Here is a 21,541-nt window from a genome sequence, read left to right on the forward strand (position 1 = left end):
TCGCCTGGTCGGTAGTGCCGCTAGCCTCTCACTTGGCCGGCGACGTTCGGCGCGTTCGGTTCGATTCGGTCGTTCTTCCTCTCGCCTCCGTCTCGAGCTCGCCTTTCCCTCTCTCTCTCTCTCTCTCTCTCTCTCTCTCTCTCTCTCTCTCTCTTTCTCTTTCTCTCTCTCTCCCCCGCCGATACCCGTTCGTTTTCGATCGCCTCGATCCGACCGATTTCAACCGATTTTCGACCTATTTCGAGCCGTTCCGACCGATCCGCTTCGCTCCCACTACCGCTACCGCTACCGCTACCACTACCACTACCACTACCACTACCATTACCACTACCACTGCGCGCGGTGGTCCCGTGATCCGCGCCCGCGCCCGCGGAGGAAGCACACCTGTGAAAATCGGCACCGAGTCGCGAAAGTGAGACACGCGAATGTCCAAATCGAATCGAGGAGCGAGTGCGCGAACGGCTGCCCCAGTGATGTTGTTCGGTGTCGTCGCAAGGTGATTTCTCGATCGGTTCGCCAGTGCGCGATTGTTTCGTCGTTGTGCCATGACATTCTGGATACGATCGTGAACTGCGAATGGATCGGATGGCAGCCGTGGTAAGTTAGCGACTCCTTCCTGCGACCGCGTTTCCGTTTTGTCCCTACGATCGCGATCGCGATCGCGGTCGCGGTCGCGGTCGCGAACGCGAACTGGTCGGCAGACCCGGGGCGCGACCGTGCATGCCGCGCGAACCGATGTCTCTCTCGACCGAACGAGAACCGATTTCCTTTATCGGTTCGACATCTTTAAATAGCCTGCGTCTTTAAATAGCGCTCCGTTCCAGCGCGATCGACGGTGTTCACACCGGTTTCGCGTCCAAGCCGGAGAGAACGAATTAGAAAACGATCCGGATCCCCGTCTTTCGGAAAACGTGGATTTTACTTCGCGTTCGCCCGCTGGAGAAATCTTGCCGAAGCCTTTTAAAATTCGATCCGGTTTCAGAGTCGATTCGCACGCGTTTCTTAATCGACTTACCGAGCGAACGGCTCCGTGGACCGTTGACCTTTAAATCGCTCGTACGTCCGAGAACCGTCTAAAAAGTTCTTCCTCCGTCGCCTATCCGCCGCGGATAATCATCGATGGTAAATATCGACGGCGATCCAACGTCGAATACTCGACTCTGGGTTTTTAGCATTTATTTCCTATGTCGTTATCGAACGCGACAATATCAGCTACGGCGATGATAATAATAATTATCGCCGCCAGCGTCGTATGTCGTACAATTTCGAAAAATCGGTCGCGTATCTCGAGGATTTCAAGCTTTACCGTTCAAGGGTGAAGAATCGTATTATGTCGGTCATTTCGTATGCATTCCTTTGACGCGGAGAAACGCGGCCACCAGTTGTTTCGCCGGTATCTTCTGGTATTTCGTGCGAGATACGGTACCACGACTTCGAAGCAATTTCATGGATCAAAGACTGTACCGTGGAATATTTTGACCGGTACAGACCGGGACTTTCCCGGTATTATAATATTTCGAACGATTGGAACACGGCGGTGTACCGTATTTCGCGTCGGATTAGAAACTTTGTTCGTTCATTGTTCCGCGAGTATCGGAGCAACCGGTACATCGTTCCTTGGTTTTTCAAATAAACGCGCATTCTAGTTCCGGTAAACGCGTCGATCCGGTAATCGTAAAAGGAATAAGGGGTTAACGGGTTGAAAGAAATTACGGTGCATAAACAAAAGTTGGTGTGCAGCGTGAGAATCGGCGTTGGAATTAACGACGAACGATTAACGGGGACAGCGAAGAATTTTCAATCGGACGTCGGACACGTCTTTCACCATTTCCAAGCGGGTCTCGGGATACGCGACGATGGAAGCCTAGCGTACTTTATCCGCGACAATGGCAAACTCGCGCGCAACGTTGGAAACGCTTCGTTGAAAATTTGAACGGAAAGGTTTCTTCTACGAGTCGATTCGACGACGCCCGATCCTTAGGAATGTCGTCGATGCTCGAATCTCTGGCGTCATCGTTTCGTTCGCCGACACGAACGAGTAAAAACATTGTCTTTCGATTTGTATTCAAGATTTGTCAAGGGTCGCGAGCAACGGTTAGAGGGGTCGCTCTCGTTCGACAGCTGTTTCCCATGGCGCGTTGGGATCGGTTCGATTTTTGTTCTCCGTTCTTCGGCGCGACGATGGAATAGACGCGGAATATCGGCTTCCATCCGAATATCTCTCTCCGAAGCGAGAACCGGAGTCTTTGACTCCGATGCTAAAGTATCCGGTAAGTCCAGTTCGAGCGAGCATCCCATCCCGACTTTTCCGTCTTCAAGTGGATTGACCTCCGTCGTCGGTATTCGTGATAGGAATAAATTCTCGGCGAGGCCTACACGGTGTACACGATTCCGGGTTACGACGCGGAGACTACCGGGGATCGTCCTTTCAAATTTGGTTGCCGCCTTCTCGCGCGATACTACTTTGTCGTGGTTGTCCGAGTCGAATAGAAATCGTGGACACGGCGTGTCCGTGGTCGCGAAGGAGCTCGCGCTAATAATCTTTCCCTATTTATCGGATCGGAACGTTTTATCGCTCGAAAGGAGCGTCGAGCGAAAGGAAAGCGTGTTGCTTTTGGTTAACTCGCTGGTTCTGCTATATTATTTCTTTGGTCGAATTAAACGTTTTTCGCGTCGGCGTTTCAGACTCCGTTTACCGGCGGTTCGTTACATAAACAGCGTTTCCAAATCGTTCGAATCGAGTTTACGTAATCGCGGATCCGCGAGTCGCTTGTTTTCAAACGACCGTTTTAAATGCTGCAGTTTATTATCGAATAAACCGGCGTCTCCCATTGTTTCGATACACGCGATGGTAGAGAATATAAATACATAGGTTTCGTTGCATTCTAAGGAAAATCGTCGACGACGCTGGCCGTGAATCGTTCGTTGTCGGCTGTTCTTACCGCGTTTACTTCGTAACTGGAAATTCGTCCGGAACGCGCACGAAACTCTATGTATCTATCGTTGCAGCGGTCGCTATCCGCGACAGCGAGGGTGTAAACGCTGATTCGTTGCGCGTACATTGGTCCATCGAGACCGACCGAGATAGAGAAACTTCCAAAGTTTATCGCGCGCGATTATCTCTCCGCGAATCCGCCCCCTCGACAGACTCCATTCGCCGCGACGTTTATTTTGTACCGGCTGTGAAAATACAGCAATGTCTCCCTTACCGACGTTCGGATTGTCCAGAAAAATGGGCAATTAGGGAAGAGGAGATACGATTATTCGAGCCTTGCAGCTTACTTTTATAGTTGTTGACACAATTCGTAACTATAAAGACAAACCGAAAGGCTCGAACGAACGACGGTAAGGGAGACATTACCGTAGTTCTTGCACCGAACTTCTCTCTTCGCGTCTTCCGAATCGAATCGAATCGAATCGGATCGGATCGGATGGAGAAGCTAAAATTCAAGATGAGCGATCGCCGATTGCGTCATCCTCGTTCCCTGTGTCTTCTCGTACTCGACCGCAGAAACAGGAGACTAGGGGAAATACGGTTCCAGCGAAAAATCGCGGGGGATAGACTTACGAAACGTTAGACGCTGCGGCCGATAAATAGAAGAACATCCGCGACGCGGTCTAGGAGCTGTTTAAATGCTACCATTCGATATTAGTCGAGCAAACGGCTCGATACAATTGCGATACCTTGCTCGCTTTTACGTTCCCGAAGAAAGCGTTCGTTCCGTACGCGCGCGCGCGCGCGCGCTTACGAGTACGATATACATGGACATGGATTTGCGCAGGCACCGCGGGACCGAGGTTTCTCGCAAGAATGCCTCGAATGGAGCAGAAGCAGATGCGTACGCGATAATTGCCTTTACGCGGAAACGCGCGCGACGCTGTAACCTTTGCCGTTACCTTGCTGCGGGACACGGTCGCGTCGTCGCGACGTCGACGTCGACGTCGACGTCGACGTCGGCGTCGGCGCGGTAACTCAATGGCATCTGAAATCCAGAACTATGAGAACAGGGAACAATCGTGAAAGCATCGCGGTAAAATTTCCTCCGATTGTTTTCGTAGAAAGTAAACCCAGTGGGAAGAAGATTCGAATTCTGGCGAGAGTGCATCCATGCTCTTTCCCGCGTTTCGAGAGGCCGAACACGGAGGGAACACGAAAATCCGCCGGGATCGACGCGTTCGAGTTAACGGTTAACGGATGGAAACGTTCCTAATACCGATTCGCGAAAGCAAATTGAATTAGCGACCGTGCGATAAAACGTCGATGAAAAAGAAAAAAAAAGAGGTTTCTTCGGACCGGCGTCACTGGCGGCTAAAACGTCGAAGACGAAACGGGTTGCTCGCGTTACGAGCACAGAAGAGTTATTCATCGCGCGCGTACCGCTCGCGGAAGCTGCTAATTTCTTCTTCGCATTTCACGAAGTATAAAATGAAAGTTTTCAAAGTTTTCACGCGCGGCGAAAATTGTAAATTTCGTTCCGTCGCGGCGAAACCGAAGTTAATCAACGAGTCCTACGAGTTCCGACCGACCGTAAACGTGTAAAATACGATCAGGCAACAGCCTGAAAATGCGCGCCGGTTTCGATAAACTCGATCATCGTCGAGTCGAAACGAAGTCGTTCGAAAGGCGAGCGGACGAGAACGGATTTAGCCGCGCGATCGCCAAATCATCGAACGATTTTCGATCGTTTTCCATTTCGTTTTTATTTTCGTTTATCGTTCGAGGAGGAAATTGCTGTTCGCTCGGAAATAATTACTCCGCGATGTTACATTATACAAGAGCACGCGTAATAACACACCGCTCTTCGTTCTGTAATGTAATCCTGACTTATGAATCGATCAGTCATCTTCTCCGGACGTTCTGCACGAGCCACGAGCCACGAGCCGCGAGCCGCGAGCCACGAGCCGCGAGCCGCGAGTCACGAGCCTCTCTCGACGATCGCATGCAACAGAATGTTTCCGATTCGATTTTATCGAGCGTTCGACTCGAATTTCGAGCAGCTCGAAGTTCGCTCGGACAACGACTGGTCCCTGGCGAGAAGAGTCGGCACCCCGGTGGAAGGTGCGACTGCACGGTTGCGTAACGCGAAACCTAGTAACCTTTTGCGATTCGATGCACCGTCGCCGGGACAAGATAATACGCGGGTGCTCGTACGCGGACCGTGGACCGTTTTGCGGAACGGTAACGGCGAACAGTTCTTGTAAAAGTCGAATGTTCGACGAACGAGTCACGCCGGTGGAACGGCGGTGCGTGACGTTCACGACAAGTCCGCGTCTCCCATTGCGCAAAATATTTCTTTGGTAATAAGAGCGTTAAAAATGTATAAATTATACCGAATTTTCTCTTTGGAAAAGTTTGCGTGCGCAGACCTACGGGCGAAACGAAATTAGGCTCTTGTCTGTCGAGCATTGTTTCCATTAATTAAGCTTCATTCTTTCTTGGTACGTTGCCGTTACTACGAGCGATCCGAGCAATTCGTCTGTCCGAATATCGTTTATTTGTGAAAGCGAAGATTTCCGAGCAGCGTTCGTACACATAACTGGTCGTGTAGTGCGCGGAGCGAGATGACTTCGCGATTCGGACAGCTCGTACGCGAACGCGCGCGTGCACTCGTCGGCGGCACGGAAACATTTATTTTTTCGCTTTCGATCGGTGTCGAGCAAAATCGAATAAACATCCGATCGAATAAAAATATAACCGGTTCAAAATTTATCCGAACGAGGCTTTGTTCGAGCAAGAATTCCTACAATCGATCCGAATCGAAACGATGGAATATAAAATGTTGTGCAATGATAAAATATTCGATTAAATAAATAGAATAACGAATATCGCCGAATTCTGCTTTCGACGCGTTCGAGAGAAGGCGAGCTCAACGTCCGGATCCCACTTTTCGTTCGCGACGATGGTCGATCTCTTCGAATACGGATAATCGTCGATATTTGCGATTTTCGAGCAAACTTTTAGACCACGAAGAGAAGACAAATGGAGATGACCCGTTTAGACCCGTCGTCGATGAACCGTTGGTCACGGCGAACGCTTGGGAGTTGGGAGCAAAAACTTGGAAATGCGACGGGCGACCGGTTTCAATTCTCGCTATCGAGAAAGGAAACATCGACTTTCTTCCTGTCTTTCTTTCCGTCTCTCTTTCTCCGTATTTCGTCCCTTCTCGCTCTCGCTCTCTCTCTCTCTCTCTCTCTCTCTCTCTCTCTCTCTCGCCCTCTCCCTCTCGCTCTCTCTCTTTCTCTCCCGCCGTCGCCGCGTCTCTCTTCCTCTCCAGAGGAGCTTTTCGCCGCTGTCTTTCTTTCGAACGTACAAATTCCCCCTCTTACTTTTAGCAGCTCGTTGCGCGCGGATCGAAGCGACAATTACTCGGTCGCTGTTTTACTCGGCTCGTGTCGTAACATCGGCTTCGTTAATTTTCAACAGTCGACGGCTTTCGATTCTCGGTTTTTCTCTCGTTTCGCGTTCGATCGCGACGCTCGATCGCGGCCGTATCGCAACGGGTTTCCGAGAACACCGATTTTTGCCGGACGTTCGACGAAATCCTTCTCTTGTTTCGTACATTTCATTGAACAGGAGATACGGAGCCCAGGGCGGGGGTAGAGAAAAAAAAGATTCGGTCGAACGCGATTCACCGAGCGGTACGATGGCGTGCAAACGCGTTTGAGAAAGAGACTTCGGAGATGACGAGAAAGAGCCGTGAGCCGTGAGCCGAAACCCGTGGCAGTCGTGAAAGGGAGAGAGGGAGAGACGGAGAGAGAGAGGAGAGGAGAGGAGAGGAGAGGAGAGGAGAGGAGAGGAGAGGAGAGGAGAGGGAAGGAAAGGAAGGAGAGATCGAACTTGCGTAAAGAATGTTTGCGCGTATATCCGCGATGCACGCCCGAAGAGAGGCTACTTTCTTGAACCGAAGAAAGCCGTCTACCTACATTGTAAGTGGGAGTAGGTTAGGTTGCATTACATGGTTGGGTGCAAGAAAATTTTAGCTTCCCGTATGCGAGCGAACAGGGACCACGGGAGCTTGCATAATCGAAGAGTCTGCGTACTAGCGGCTCGTTGCGCGGCCTGTACCGCGTTCAGGGTTCGACGGAGCTTCTGCTTTCGGACCCCTCCGCGATATAATTCGTCGACTCGCTAAAATTTGTACAGGCGGAACCGTTGAAACCGCTGAAGCGGGTGTCGCCGCGTCCGCACCGTAACGCGCGCACGATATCGAATGCAAGAGTTTGGGACATTGGCGTAGGCGTGGAGGCGCGCGACGCGCGGGAAAGGGCAAAAGGAAGGCGATCGGGTTCGCGTAACAGTAACGGCCGAGCTGCTTTTTCCTAGACGCGAGAACGGCTCGAGTTTCACGGAGGAACGCGTTCATTTTTTGTTCGCTCGGATTCTTTTGCTTTCATTGTCAGAGTCGCGATCCATTTTGTACGCGCGCGAACGCGAGAGGCATCGTCGCCGCGGTTGCAAGAGGTCGTCCGAACGACGCGTTTCCGACCGGCGCGCGAACTTTTTCCTCGTTCCTAATTAGAGGTTCGACGACGACGACGACGACGACGACGACGACGACGACGACGACGAGCCAGGCCACATCGAAATTGATCGCGCGGTCTTGCCTCCGATGTTCACGGCACCGCGTCGACACCGGTAATTCATCGACGACGCGAAACGTAATTTGTTTATCTCGGTGCAGCAAAATGCTGCGTCATCCGCATCGTTCACCGGGCGACCGGTTCACCGACGAAAAACGCGCGCGACGCGCGGACAGTTCGAGCGACGGGCAAAAGACACCGACCGAATTTCTGTTCGCGCTTCTCGCGATTCTTTCGCCGATTTCGACGAAACGGGGAATCGCGTCGGGGTTATCTCCGCCGATTGTTCGGAGATCTTCGACCGTTTCGGCCAGGTGATCCGTAAAACGGAGACCGATTTCTCCGGTTCTTACGAAATCCGATATCCGGCCGGCCGCGTCTCCTTCCAAATTGTTTGTTCTTCCTTTCGTCGTATGGAAAATTCGACGCACGGAATTAGGACTGCGATCGTTTCGCGGAGGTATGCGCGCACGCGATCCGCGCGTTCTCGTTCTCCTACTTGCTATTTTTTCAGTGTTTCCAACTCGACTCCGTTTTCTCTGTCTCCGCGCGTCAATAACCGTTCCTCCGAGAAACCGTTATCGGGTCGCTTAATCACTTATCGAGATCGAGTTCCTTCTGGTTAGGCGGATACCGGCAGAAACGAAGTCTCGCTACGGCGGTCGTCCGTTGTTCTTTTCTTCCTCGAAAGCGTCGGATTACCGATCTTTTCGCGAAAGCTTGAAGAATCTACCGGCGTCTTTGAAATTTCTCCGCCCGTCCCGCCCGTCCGTCCGTCCGTCCGTCCGTCCGTCCGTCCGTCGCGTACTCGTCGAACAACTTGGACACGGGTTAGATCCGCTCGGCTGCTGCGTCGATACCCCGAGCCGCGAACGATGATTTTTACATGGAAAACGGCCAGTGACCGGTAACACCGGTGAATTAGCATTTCCTAGACGCTTTCTAGGTCCGCCCGAATGTCTCGTCTGGCGCGACGAAAATTGTGCAATTGCGATCTCCTGGCGAAAGTAAAATTACACGGTACCATTGTAGAATGTCGTAATGCGATTGAAACGATTGCCCAACGAAATCACCGTTTCGACGCGAATTTATATCCGCGGCAACGCGGCGACGCGGTGACGCGGTAACGCGGTAACGCGGTAACGCGGCGACGCGATAACGGGCAAAGGGAGGAGGAGGAGGAGGAGGAGGAGGAGGAGGAGGAGGAGGAGGACGGGTTTCTCTCTGCCTCCCCTTCTCCCTCTCTCCCTCTGCGCGCTGCTCCGACCAAAAGGTTCTTTTTGGTCGAGAAATTGTATCGATTTCTTGTCCGTAAAAGTAAAATATCGGAATTCGCGTGCGCTAAAAACGAGGGATCGTGGAATTCCAAGTTTCTCTTTCCCGCTAACAAGAAATAGAACGTGAATGCCGGATACTTGAACCTGTTATTAAAAGATTCAACGGCCGCGCGAAAAGTCGATGATCCGTGATGGGACGATCCGACCGAAAGTCCGTCGAAACGAATCGCGACGCGCGCGCGCGCGCGCGCAGCGTCGTGGACAATGTTCAATTTCAATTGCAATTTCAATTTCAATTTCAATTTCAATTTCAGTTTCAGTTTCAATTTCAAAGCGTTCTTTTGCCACGAAATGAGACCCGAGAGATGGATAAATGCGAAGATCGCGTGTGTGTACCGATTTCCGTTGCAGCGTTCACAGATTGAGAATGAACGATCAGAAAAATCGCGGAGGGACGCGGACTGGTGCTTCCACGAAGCCGAGGATTGCGTCGATCGTTGGAAATGACCATGAGCGTGGCTGTCGCCCCGGGTAGCCTCGGTGCACCTCCATCTATGCTCGCGCCAAACATGTATCATCTACAGCAGGGGTTAAATACAACATCGGCCTCGCCCACTTCCGAAAAAGTAAGTGTGTCGCGGTTATTCCGATTCGATTCCGGCGCGAATACCTATATACGCGGCCGAGCAGACGTATCCGAGCAGAGTCGCGCGCAAAAAACGCGTAATCCGATCGACGATCGCGACTATCGCGAAATCATGGTCGACGATCAACGATTACGAACGGCTCGAGTAATCGTAATCGTTGCAAACGCGACCGTTGGTTACGATGAACGCGCGGCGATCGTCGATCGCGTATCGGTAAATTCGTCTCGATTACGGTAACAACTGAACATTTTCATGTTACGATAATAATTTGGAATAGGTTGCGGTAAATCCGCGGGCGTATCTCGCGACCCGACGGAACACGCTAAATAAATAAATCGCTGTTACCGATTTATTCCAGCAGCGATCGATCGATCGACGGTCGTCGCGATTACTTTTCGCGATCGATTGCAAGAACCATCGCAAAGTAATCGATTGCACCGACCGACTCCGGTTCCGACGCGTACGTCGAACGTATACTTCGTTGTTGAAATCGGAAGAGACCGACGCGACGCGTCTCCGTTTTAAGGCGTTTCCATACCGGTTGGCCGTACGCGTACACCGATGTACACCGTGTACACCGTGTGTCGTGCCGAGAAGAAACCCTGAAACGCGAAACGCCTGGACAAGGACGAACCGGCTCTTCCGATGATGTAAGAGTACTCGCGTGGTACGCGGTTTAATTCGTCCGACTCTTTCACAAAGGCCGGCGCTGCGTCAGGTTTTACGCGAAAACCTGAGCTCGGCCGACAATGCCGAACGCTCGCGCCGGACGCGTCTTCCGTTCCAGTCGGTTCGAGCCGAGGCGGACGCTGTCTCGCGTCTTCAGTTTCGCTGTCGCGTCGGACGGCCGCGCGTCGCGCAAAAACGGAACGGGTTCTCGCGGGCGTTCAACGTTGTTGCCCTCTCGGACCGATCTCGCGTCGCTTCCAGAGGAAGTCGTGTCCCGACGCGAGCGAGCCCGACGCGGAGCGATACCGTCCTCGAATCGGCGAGGAGTCCGCGAAGATTCGTCTCGTCCGACGGGGAGAGAAGCGAAAGGGATGAACGAGATCCGCGAGACGTTTTCTAGTTACGTTACGCGCGGTTCAGAGATTCCTGTGGGACAGCTTCGAATCGATTATGAAACGAGAGGTATCGAGCGGCGCGGCGGGCAGGTTGCGATAAAACGTTGATACGCAAAGTCCGCGGATACTCGCGCGTTACGACTCTGCTTTCTTCGCGTTGCGGTTTATATAATGAGTCCGGTCGACTATGCGTATTTCTAAACGCGGCCGCCTCTGCGCGCCGCGTTAAATGCTTCCGACAAGGTAGTAGCAGACTCGGAATTATGTTCTCGCTCGCATGTACGTACACGCGTTGAACCGGTTTCGCGTTTGGCCCACATCGGTATGTCGCGATAGGACTTTCGAGGCGTCTCGTCCCACAAATATCTACTCTCTTGGCGTTCGCGTTCGCGTTCGCGTTCGCGTTCGAGTTCGAACGAGAAAATACGGTTCCCTCGGCGATTCCGGACCTTTTTCCGATCGTAACGCACCCCGGCGACGGCTACCTCCGAAAAAACGCGTCGCATCTCGTAGAACGAACCTGGCCGAGAACCACGAAAATACCGTAAAATCGATCGAATTGTTGTAGAAAATCGAAAAATTGTTCGACGCTCGGGTCCGAGCAAATAATTCCGTTGAAAGCGTCGAGCTGAGATTCGAGGCTTTCACTGGCCGGGGCTCCGCGCGGTTCTTCCAGCCGCGCCGAGACTTTCGGCCGCACGAGGCGCGTCCTGCTGGAATTATTTTCTCGACGTTGCACGTTTGCGAAAATAATCGTTGTCCGATCCCCCGAACGATATCATCGCGAGCCGGCTGTTTCGTTAACAAGTTTATACGCCTCTGAACACGATTCTACGTCGAGCCACCGATAAAACGAACGCTCGATCGAATCGATAAGTTTTTTACGAAACGGCATCCGCGCGATAGAAATATCGTATAAATTTGAACGCGAAGAAGGTACGACCTTACGTTGTATTTTCACGTACACGCGTGTAATAATATGGAAAATATTTGTTCGGCGAGGGAGCGGTTCGCGTTCGTCGCTCGGATCGGCCGACATTCGTTGAAACTCGAAGCGAACGTTTTCGGGTGAAAAGCGAATCCCGAGTCGCGAATTCCGGTGCCGTCCGACAACGAGCACAGCCTGCGGGGATTGTGTAACCGTAGCCTCGTGTCGGCATAGACGAGTACTATGATGCATCTATGGTGCATCCGCCGTGACCCCGGTGCATGCGCGTGCACCCATGTCGTTCGCGTATAAGATTTCGTCGCGATAACGTCCGTATCCGCTTATCTTCGATCGCCCGGAATCGAATCGCGTTCGATATTCGGCCGTGTCTTCGATCGTCCTCGGTGAAACGAGATTTTCCAGCTTCTTCGTTGATTTTTTCATCTCCCTGATTTTTACGCGTGCGCGATTTCGAAAGCGAACGCGGCGCGTCCGCGTCTTTCCGGCTTCAAGTTGCCCGCTTTTATCGCGTTCGTACGCGACGATCGCGTTATCGGATAGATTCGCGGTCGGGAAAACCTCGGTCGCTTCCCATCGCCGTTTTTCCTCCGCGCGTTTATAAAAACTGAAGTACAGTTACGCGCGGAACGCCGAAACTAATCCGTTTCTAATTGTAAGCTTAAACGCGCGCGGGCTGCAGCAGCACAAGGAGAAGAACGAGAAGAAAAAGAAGTCTCGTTCGACGTTCGCGGCCAGAGCCACCGAGTTTTCACCGATCGCCGACGTGTTAAGTAGTGCATATATTTCTCGTCGAAACAACCTGCATTTTCGATCGCGCGCACGCGACTCCGGAATTTCCAACTCTGCGACGAACACCGTCCCGTAGCGATTCGAACGTACAATTTTCTATCGATCCGTCGCTGCGCCTCGATCGCGCGTCTATTATTAGCCGATTCTGCATAGAGGCTGATACAAAGGATCGTTAATCGTTTCGTAGCGTAAGCGTCACTCCGACGACTCTGCGAGCGAATCGACGTCGATATCGGTTTAGTCGGAACAAAAGGAAACGAATGGGGCCGGTCTTCGACTCTAATCTCTAGTCTCGAGTCTCTGGTAATACAGGGTGTCCGAAAAATGTCTAGCAATCCGGAAATGGCGGGTTCCTCGGATCGTTTGAAAGAACTTCTTCCTTTAGAAAAATGTTCTCCGAGGCACCGTTAACGAGTTATCAACGAAAAACAGTGACCAATAAGAATCGAGTACGGCTGACGCAAGGCGGCCCAACCAAACAGCGCACGAAGCCCAGTTCCGCTCATTGGCTCGGTCGCCTCGCGCCAGCCGAGCTCGCCTCTCATTGGTCACTGTTTTTCGTTGATAACTCGTTAACGGTGACTCGGAGAAAATTGTTGTAAAGGAAAAAGTTGCTTCGAACGACCCGAGGAACCCGCCAGTTTCGGATCGCGAGACATTTTTGGGGCAGCCTGTATTATTCGCACGGCAACGTCCAAAGTTCGAAAGCCATGCTCCGTTGTTCGCGAAACGAAACGTACACGCGAGTTTATAAATTGAATCGCGTTATTTCCGTTTACGTTGCGAACGATTAGTAATCGCGTTACGAAAAGCCGACCGGTCACCTTCTAAATATAGCGGCGCGAACGTAATCGGAGGTTTAATCGACGATCTTAAGGGAAGGAGCGTGTTCGGGTTTCGTCACGGATGGCGTTCGACTGAAAATTACAAAATTTCTCGGTTGCTTGCGTTCGATCGCGGGAAACGACGGGCGGCCGCGCGCGAGATAAAATTCACCCTTCGAACGAAAGGAAAGAGGAACGAACAGATCGGAGAAGAAATTGCGCTTTCGCAGTCACGAAACCCGCGCAGTTCGATTCACGACGAACGCGTCGAGGGGAAAAGGAAACGGGACGGGACGCGGTTCGACGCGGTTCGACGCGGGCACGAGAGTGTGCCGGCCCCGTGGTTCTTGCGAAAAGGGAAACAGAAAGACGTACGTGTACGCGTACTCTTGCTTACGTGCACGGGGAGACGCGAGACGCGAGACGCGAGCATCCGAAAGAGAGAGGAGGAGAAGAAGAAGTCGCGCGAATAGAAGATGTCCGTCTCTCGAGGTCGTCTCGATCCAAGGCTTGACCATACGGGGGCGAAGGGGAAAGCCGACTTCTCCTTTTTTACGCTCGAAAAGTTTCCTCGATTCGCGTATCCAACGGCGCGGAGAGTAATTATTCGTTTTCAATTCGGTCCGCCGCGATGAACTTTTGCGGAACGATCGAGCTTTCCGAAGAAAATTCAGAGGTCGAGAGCGATCGTTTCGAAACTATAACTTTTCTTGGCGATCGATCTTGTCCGTTTTCACGGGTAGATTCTACTTCGGGTAACCGTGTTAACTTTAACATGGAAATTGCAGGAGCTGTATCTTCGAGGAAACAGCGGACGCAAGCTGTTGCGTTAGCGAACGACTCCGCGAATTACCGGTTTTACCTTTTTATCGTTTCTCGACGATTAGCGTTCGACGTTCGATCGTGTGGGTACGCGTACGTATCGGCGTGTACGCGGACGCGTCACGGAAGAGGCAACGATGCGATTTCGTCGAAAGCGCGCGATCGGATCGGGAGCAGAAGCGCGACGCGTCGCGGATCGGGAAAGAAGCCGGGTAAACGGGTCGATTCGAATCGAACGGACGTGTCCGTTAGCCAGATACGTACAGATTTCACCGAGCGGGAAAAATCGTTCGAAATGTCACTAGACTAAAACCTGTAATGCTCGTCTGAAATTTTGTCGGCCACGCCCGTTCTCTCGTTGCACCTGCGATACCCGTGCATTTCTACGATCACCGCGACTCCCGTGCACTCGCGTGTGTACGCGCGCTCGTCGAGCGTCGAGCGCTCCTACGTTAGTTTTCTTCTTGTTTTTCGACAACCGACCAACCGGCCGAGCGTACAGGCCGCTCCTCTTACGTGAGGTTCTGGAACGAGACTTTTACGAAAGTCCAGCATCGACGAGAAAGTAAAGCGTATCGAGTTTGCCCCGGGCCGTCTATCTGCTCCATTTTCCGACCTCGTGTGCGCCCGTTCGAGCGTCCGCGCGCGCGCGCGCGCGCGGCGCCGCAAAATCTGTTGCTTCGTAAACCCACGAAACGATGGACCGACGTTTTGCAAGCTCCTGCACGCCCTCGCTAAGAATTCTGTTTACCGTGTCGGGATGTCCTGTTGAAATCGAAAGCTTCGGGCACACGCGTTCGTGCCCCTAATTCATCGAGATTACGATTATGACAGAATTCGTTATCGGCGACAGGAACGCGCGCCGTATATTAATCGCGTTCTCCAAAGGTAGAAGCTATACGTGTACAGGATGGCCCGGAAGTCGCTGCGCCGTTTCGACTCTCGTATAATTTTTCTGCAAACGATACGTTCGAAGTCTTTGTTTCGCTTCGTTCGAATCTAGTCCTTGGAAACGAATCACGAGGATGTTCGCGACCGAGCAGCAACCGGTAAAAATAGATCGCGTCGATTCGAAGAACCGGTCAAAGTTACGTTCTCTTGGATCGACGCTCGATCGCGTCGATCGGTCGCTAGCGTCTTCGTAATAAATTTCCACGCGTCGCATTTCGCTGATCCGAAACGAAAGATTTGAAAACGTTAATTCGAAGAAAGTTGTTCCAAACTTTCGTCGACGACTCTTTCGGGCCACCCTGTACATACAACGTATATAGAACGCGCGTATACGATGCACGCGTTCTTTACAAGCGTACACGTCCATGGCGCGCATAATAAACGAAGAACACCGGCGAAAATGTCTCGGCGAATAATTCCGTGCGAATTCGAAGCCGAGAGATTTATAACGGCCGATCTCTCGAAGAGGGTTGCAGCGCGTCGATAGCCGCGCAGCACGCTCGGACCGGCGGCGCGTACACCGCGAGTTCGGTAAACACCGTCGTTGACGTAACGCCGACCCGACCGACAACCCGTTGCGCTAATAATTAAGAAACGTTTGAAATACGACGCTGAAGCCGTGTGTGCCAATACACTGTGCGTGTGTGTGTGTTCGTTTTAGAGTTACGACACGCTGAGCAAAGGGAAAAAGTCGTGGAGCGTTCGACTGGGCCTGTCGCGGCAGAATCAGAGCACCGATGATCCCGCGAAAGGCTGGGGAACGATAAGCGGCGGTAGCAGATTCTCGCGACAAATGATCTACGGCGATCCATGGCTCTATGGAACGGTCCGATCGTCGAGGGCTGGCCACGAACCACGAGGCTTCGTGACACCGCCGCCGCCGCCACCCCCGGGAGCACCGATCCTCATAGTGTGCTCCTGCCCGGAGTTTCTCAGCGGCACCACCCGGAAGTTCGGCAACTGCCGCAAGTGCGGTGGTCACCGATTGACTGGTCTACCTTTAGGAGGAACATGCCGACTTCCGCAGATATCCACGAGATCGAGGCCCAGCCTCGCTGGTAAATCGTTTCGCCTTTCTCTCGATAATCTCTACGGGCGTTCGTACAGATCCGCGTCTACGCCTCCTACGGAGGAAACGCGAGCGAGGAAACAACGCGGTGTGTCTCTGCTCCTTCTTCTTCTTCTTCTTCTTCTTCTTCTTCTTCTTCGAGAGAGAGAGAGAGAGAGAGAGAGAGAGAGAGAGAGAGAGAGAGAGAGAGAGGGAGAGAGAGAAAGAGATCGATTAGAACCCGTCGAATAATACGCGCTAAACGAACGCTCGCGTTTGCAACGCGTCGATAAATAGTTTTTTTTGTTCGTTACCGCGCGAAGTAGGACACGGTAGTTTTTATTTCGTCTACGAGCGTAACAAAATAAATCCTGCGCCTCGGCGAGAGCGAGCGCGTAGCGAACCAGAGCAGGGCAGATGGTTGAAATATGATAAAATTTGCAGGAGTGCTAAGGTCCTCGACGGACGATCCGTACGATCAGATGCGTCGAAGTCGGCTGGTGGAACCAAGGACGAGGGCCCGGAGTATATCGCCTCACCGGCCGTTGTCTCAGCGAGATGCTCGGAGTCAGAGCGTGGCGCGGAATGCGAAAGAACGAAAGGGATCGATCGAGACCGCTTGCTCCAAGTCCGAATGGTTCGACAAGGACTCGGCGGCAGTCGGCGGTTACGAGGAAGCGTCGCGTAAGCTACGGCCGAACTATGCCGGCGCGATGTCCAGGAGGGACGAGTGGCTCGCGGAGGAGCCGCCGCCGTCGCAGATACCGACGTCGATGTCGATGTCGACGGCGGCGGCGCCCGCGGCGTCGCCGTCGCCCTCGCCGTCGCCGACGACTCTGCGAAACCGGTCGTGCTCGACGACGACCGGCGGCGTTCGACTGGCGCGGATACCGAAGAAGATCAGAGACACGAGAAACGATTGGTCGGACGGCGGGCCGGCGAAGGCGCAAGAACAACCCGGTCAGGCGAAAATCAACCAGGACGAATGGAAAGAGCGGCCGTCGAGCAGCGGCAGCGGCGACGGAGGTAGCGGCGGCGACTCGAGACGAAGCATTCTCGAGTGCGACGTGAATCCCTATCTCTTGTTGAAGAAGCAAAAGGACGAGGACGACCTCAGCGACGATCTGTCGGACAACGCCCTCGAACAAGACGACGCGAGACCGCTCTCCAGCCTGTTCGATTCCTCGAAAGTGAAATCGATCGAGAGGATACCGAACAGAAGCGCTGTCGCGGAGATCGGCGGCCAGAGGATCAGGGTGTTCAACGAGCCGCGCGAGATCTCGGACGAGGAGGACGTTTTGCCTGTGACGAGGATTCCCATACCAAAGGTTTCACCGAAGCGACCACCGAGAAGACTGAAGGAAGCCAAACAAACGCTCAAGAGTATTCTGAAACGGGGCAAGGTGCTCGAGACCAGGAGGAAGAACGTCCTATTCAACGTCGATAACGTTATATTCGCTCCCGAGAAACCCTCCGAAGCGATACGATTGTCCTGGAGTCGACTCGGCAGGATCGCGACTTGCGTCTCGAACGTGGAGGAACGAATCGACGACGAGTCGGAGGAAGAGGACGACGGACGCGAACACGAGTCCGGACAGGAAAAGGAGCAACAATATATACAACAGCAACAACAACAACACCAGCAGCAGCAGCAGCAGCAGCAGCAACAACAACAACAACAACAACAACAATTGGAAGAGAGGACACCGCCAACGATGAACCAGGAGCAAAGGGAAAAATATAATTTTATCACCGTTCCGAATATCAGGGATCCAAAAATCGATAGAATTAGACTAAAAGAGCGCAAAGTCTCGCCGGACGCGTACCAAATGTATCCTCTTCGTTCGGATGGAAACGGAAATAGGAAGGACAAGTTGTTACCTCCGGTTTCCCACGTGGAACTCACGCCCCCGGCGCGAAAGAAGGGAAACGTCGACGCTTCGCGAAAAACCGAAGACGCTCGAGAAAATAATCGTACCGTTTACGCCAGCAACCTTAAAACCGCGAAGCAACAGGACGAACGAAACAACAGGATAGAAGAGGAGAGTCTAACCGGTGTGAACGAAACGGAACGAACTCGGCTCGAGAAACCCAAAGATCGTATTCCAGGCATCGCTGTCGACGAGAAAGATCTGATATTAAAGTCCGAAGGTAATGTTTACCCGTTCCAATTCAATCTGTAGCTATCGAATCTTTCCAGTAATCGTATTAACGTTTTTCTTACAGAATCCAACCGGTTCCGTAAGAATTTACCGAGTACGAATGTACATATATCGTACAAATAGAATACCGCTCGCGAACGTTGAAATTAGAGAATCGTATCTTTTCGAAAACAAAAAATTATTTATATATTAATTATATTAACGAAACGTTAAATTGTTACCATTTGCTGAAGCATTTTTCATTGAATTTACAGAAAACTCGAAGAGGTCGTACTTGTCGCGCAGTCAAAGCGAGCGGTCGCACAACAGGCCCGAAGTTACCGCCGGGAATGTACATTTTCTGGACACCATGCGTCTCAGTCTGTCCAGGAAAACGAAGGAGGCATCGTCCGCGTCGGATTCCGAGCGAACCGAGACCCGACGGGAAGATTCGCCCGAATCCGTGAACAGAATCGAAGAAACAAGATCCGAGCAACGTTTAGCCGCTGCGAAAGATATCGAGCAAGTTCCTAAAGAAATAGAAAAAGTAGCGAACGCGACAACGGTCCTCGAAACCGAGATAGAAGCGTCCAAGGATATTCGGAGTCGCGTCGAGGAAAAGAACGTTCAATTCCGGCGAATGAGACCGACCAGTTGGTCCCCGCCACCTGGTAAACAGAAATATCATCGAACGATCGATGGCTCGGATGCCAAGCTGAAAGAGGTGGGTCACTCTTGGTCGGAACGAAGCAGTCCCACGTTGAAAACCACGTGGAAAAGATCGAATTCTTACGGATCTTCGAAAATTGAAATTGGATCGCCGACGACGGAGAAGAACGTGTACAAAATTACGGTCAGTCCTCGGGCTTCTCCGCTCGTGCATCGACTTCAGATCGGCCCGGGTACCAAAGGGGCGAGAAGAACGTCGATTCTGATCAACGGAGATCCGACACCGACCACGGAGACAACGTCCGACAATAAAGTGACCATCAGCGTCGGTGGAGAGGACAGCGTTTACAACCCTACCGTGATCTCTGTAAATTTGGAAAACCCGCCCAAGATAAAAAGCTCGCCGGAAAATCGCACCCTCGTCATATTGGATAATTACAAGTCGAACATCGTCGTCGAAACCGGCAAAGAAGATACGAAGCCGTCGAAAACGGACTTCGAATCGACCGTAGAAGACGAATTCTCGCGAGAGTCGAGCAAAACGTTGCCAAATGTTCCAGACGCATCCATGGTATCTCCCGTATGCACGGTGTCCATGGTATGCACGGATATCGAGAAGCAAACGAGATCGAACATCGACGCTGGAAAACTCGCCGCGCTCGAGAATAACGCGAAATTGCCGGCAACCGGTGATCCGGATCTTCGGACGGAACGAACGGAACGAACGGAACGAACGGAACGAACGGAGAAGAAGAAGAATCACGCGAGAAGAGAAGAAGACGCTTCCTCGTCGTCGAAGATTTCCGAGCTGTCGAAGGAAGCGTTGATCTCGAAACTGCTCGAAGATTCGCTGCGGAAAGCCCGGGAAAACGGAGAGATACTCGACGAAAGTAGCGGCGAAGCGATCCTGAAGATTCTGAAGCAAAGTTTGTTGAAGAGCAACGAATACGAAAGTTCCGAATCGACCCTCGAGGCAAATTACTCGAGAACGTCCAGTTTAAACTCGGACGGTGACTTCGTCTCGACGAATCTTTTCCTCGAGGAAAATCCTTACGAAGTGATCAAGGAGCCCATTTACGAGGAGATTCCCGACGAACCTCCTCCGTTGCCGCTGAGCCCACCGCCGACCGAAGACTATTTAAAGGACAGGATATACTTCGGAGACATCGCCGATTATTATACGAGCGCGAAGGGTAGTTCCGAACAGTTCCTTCGATCGTACTTGGTCGACGATATGTACAAAAAGCCGAATGCCGAGGATCTTACGGAGCGGGAGACTTACCTTTCCAAGAGTCCCGAGAGCTTTTTCAAGAAAATGTCGATATCGCCGGAGGAGGAGCAAATTTCGAGTAAATTCGAGCTGCTCAACTTTCTAATGGATTCGAAAGATCGCGCGATATCGATCGAAGGCGAGGACGAAGAGGACGACGAGGACGACGACGAGGAAGATACCGAGGGAGATTTGGAGGCGTTGTACGAGCAGAAGGAGACGAGTCTTGGCGATCTGAGCTCGAAGAGCTCGCAAATCTCCAACGTGTCCGACAGCAGCGAGGAGTGCAACATCATCTTGACCAGTTCATCGGAAACGTCCAAGGTCGGTCGAACGTTCGTCCGTTTCGTCGGAGACGAAACAGCTGCCCGGGTCAAGCGAAAACGATTATATTTTTTTTCTAGACGCGAGCCGTCGATATCGAAAGGACCGATAGCGGAGTGGGTTCGGAAAGCAGTCAGGCTAGCAGCACTCGAGGCGTGCCGAGACGTTGGCGCGTAGGAAACATTTCTTCGGGACCGGGAAGTCTCTTCGGTGGAATCCCGCAGGTGATTTCCGGCGATTCGAAGCTCTGCGAGGACTGCGAACAGCGTTTGGATCCCCTGATAACGGACAGGTGAGAGTCAACGGGCGACGAACAAACATTTTCTACGAATGTTGTTACGCAACTATAATATTAAGTCGAGTCGTACGTATATTATACGGCAATGGTAATTTTACGCAGACTACGGTAATGTATACGCGACAACGGGACAAGCGGCGTAATAAATCCAAGAATCGTTGAATCTCGCTTTCTCTTACCATCGATTCAGTTAACCGCAGGAAGCGAAAGTTTTCTTCTATTAAATATACTGTATCAACGTCGAACCGACTGCAGTGCCAAAATCACTGCGATACTATTTATCGCGTATCGCATAGAAACGCGTCAAAATTCAAAACCATATGTTGGAAAGATTTTTTAAGGTGCATGAAAAATACGCCGAACATCTATAGATCTAATAATATTTGTATGTACGCGCTATCGTAGTGCCGGAGCAGTCGAATCGATCGCTTGATATTCGAATTACCTTCGTTCGTCTCGTTTCGTACGTTTCCATATAATATTATGTACAATAACGATAAGTATTTTCTAGTGGTGTAGTGTACGCACCCTTTGTATGCAGAAAATGTGCGAAAAAGAGGGTGGAGCGCAAAGAAATTATCACGGAAATCGTGGAGACCGAACAAAAATACGGGAGAGATCTTCAAATCATACTCGAAGAATTCCACAGACCGATGTTCAGGGCCGGTCTTCTCACTTCGGAGCAATTGACAGCAATATTCCTGAACGTCGAAGAGCTTTTGGAACACAATCTTGTCCTTGCGGAAAAACTGAAGGATGCCGTGGAATTGGCGCAGGTATGCATTGTTGTACGGTGTGTACGATAATAGACAAATATTTTAAAGAAAAGATTCCTTTCCACGTTTCTCATTGTTTCAAGTTCAAGTTTCGCACAGCTTAACAGTCGA

The 21,541-nt window shown here is 51.8% G+C and overlaps 1 protein-coding gene across 6 annotated transcripts in view; it reads left to right on the forward strand.

Moving 5' to 3' along the window:
- RhoGEF64C (Rho guanine nucleotide exchange factor at 64C) overlaps positions 1-21,541 on the forward strand; it is a 30,626-nt gene that overhangs the window by 5,864 nt on the left and 3,221 nt on the right. The window contains exons 1-7 of one of the 6 annotated variants that reach the window (XM_033467157.2): positions 38-597; positions 9,173-9,484; positions 15,566-15,962; positions 16,397-18,103; positions 18,369-20,356; positions 20,437-20,648; positions 21,166-21,430. In XM_033467157.2, the coding sequence (XP_033323048.2) occupies positions 9,362-9,484; positions 15,566-15,962; positions 16,397-18,103; positions 18,369-20,356; positions 20,437-20,648; positions 21,166-21,430 (4,692 nt within the window). In that variant the 5' untranslated portion in view covers positions 38-597; positions 9,173-9,361. Of the gene's footprint in view, positions 1-37; positions 598-9,172; positions 9,485-9,548; positions 10,637-15,565; positions 15,963-16,396; positions 18,104-18,368; positions 20,357-20,436; positions 20,649-21,165; positions 21,431-21,541 lie in introns of those variants that run through there. The other 5 variants (XM_033467156.2, XM_033467158.2, XM_076523913.1 and 2 more) reach the window with 5 other exon arrangements.

This window comes from Megalopta genalis, chromosome 7 (assembly GCF_051020955.1).
Source record: "Megalopta genalis isolate 19385.01 chromosome 7, iyMegGena1_principal, whole genome shotgun sequence".
In the NCBI taxonomy this organism is placed as follows: Eukaryota; Metazoa; Arthropoda; class Insecta; order Hymenoptera; family Halictidae; genus Megalopta; species Megalopta genalis.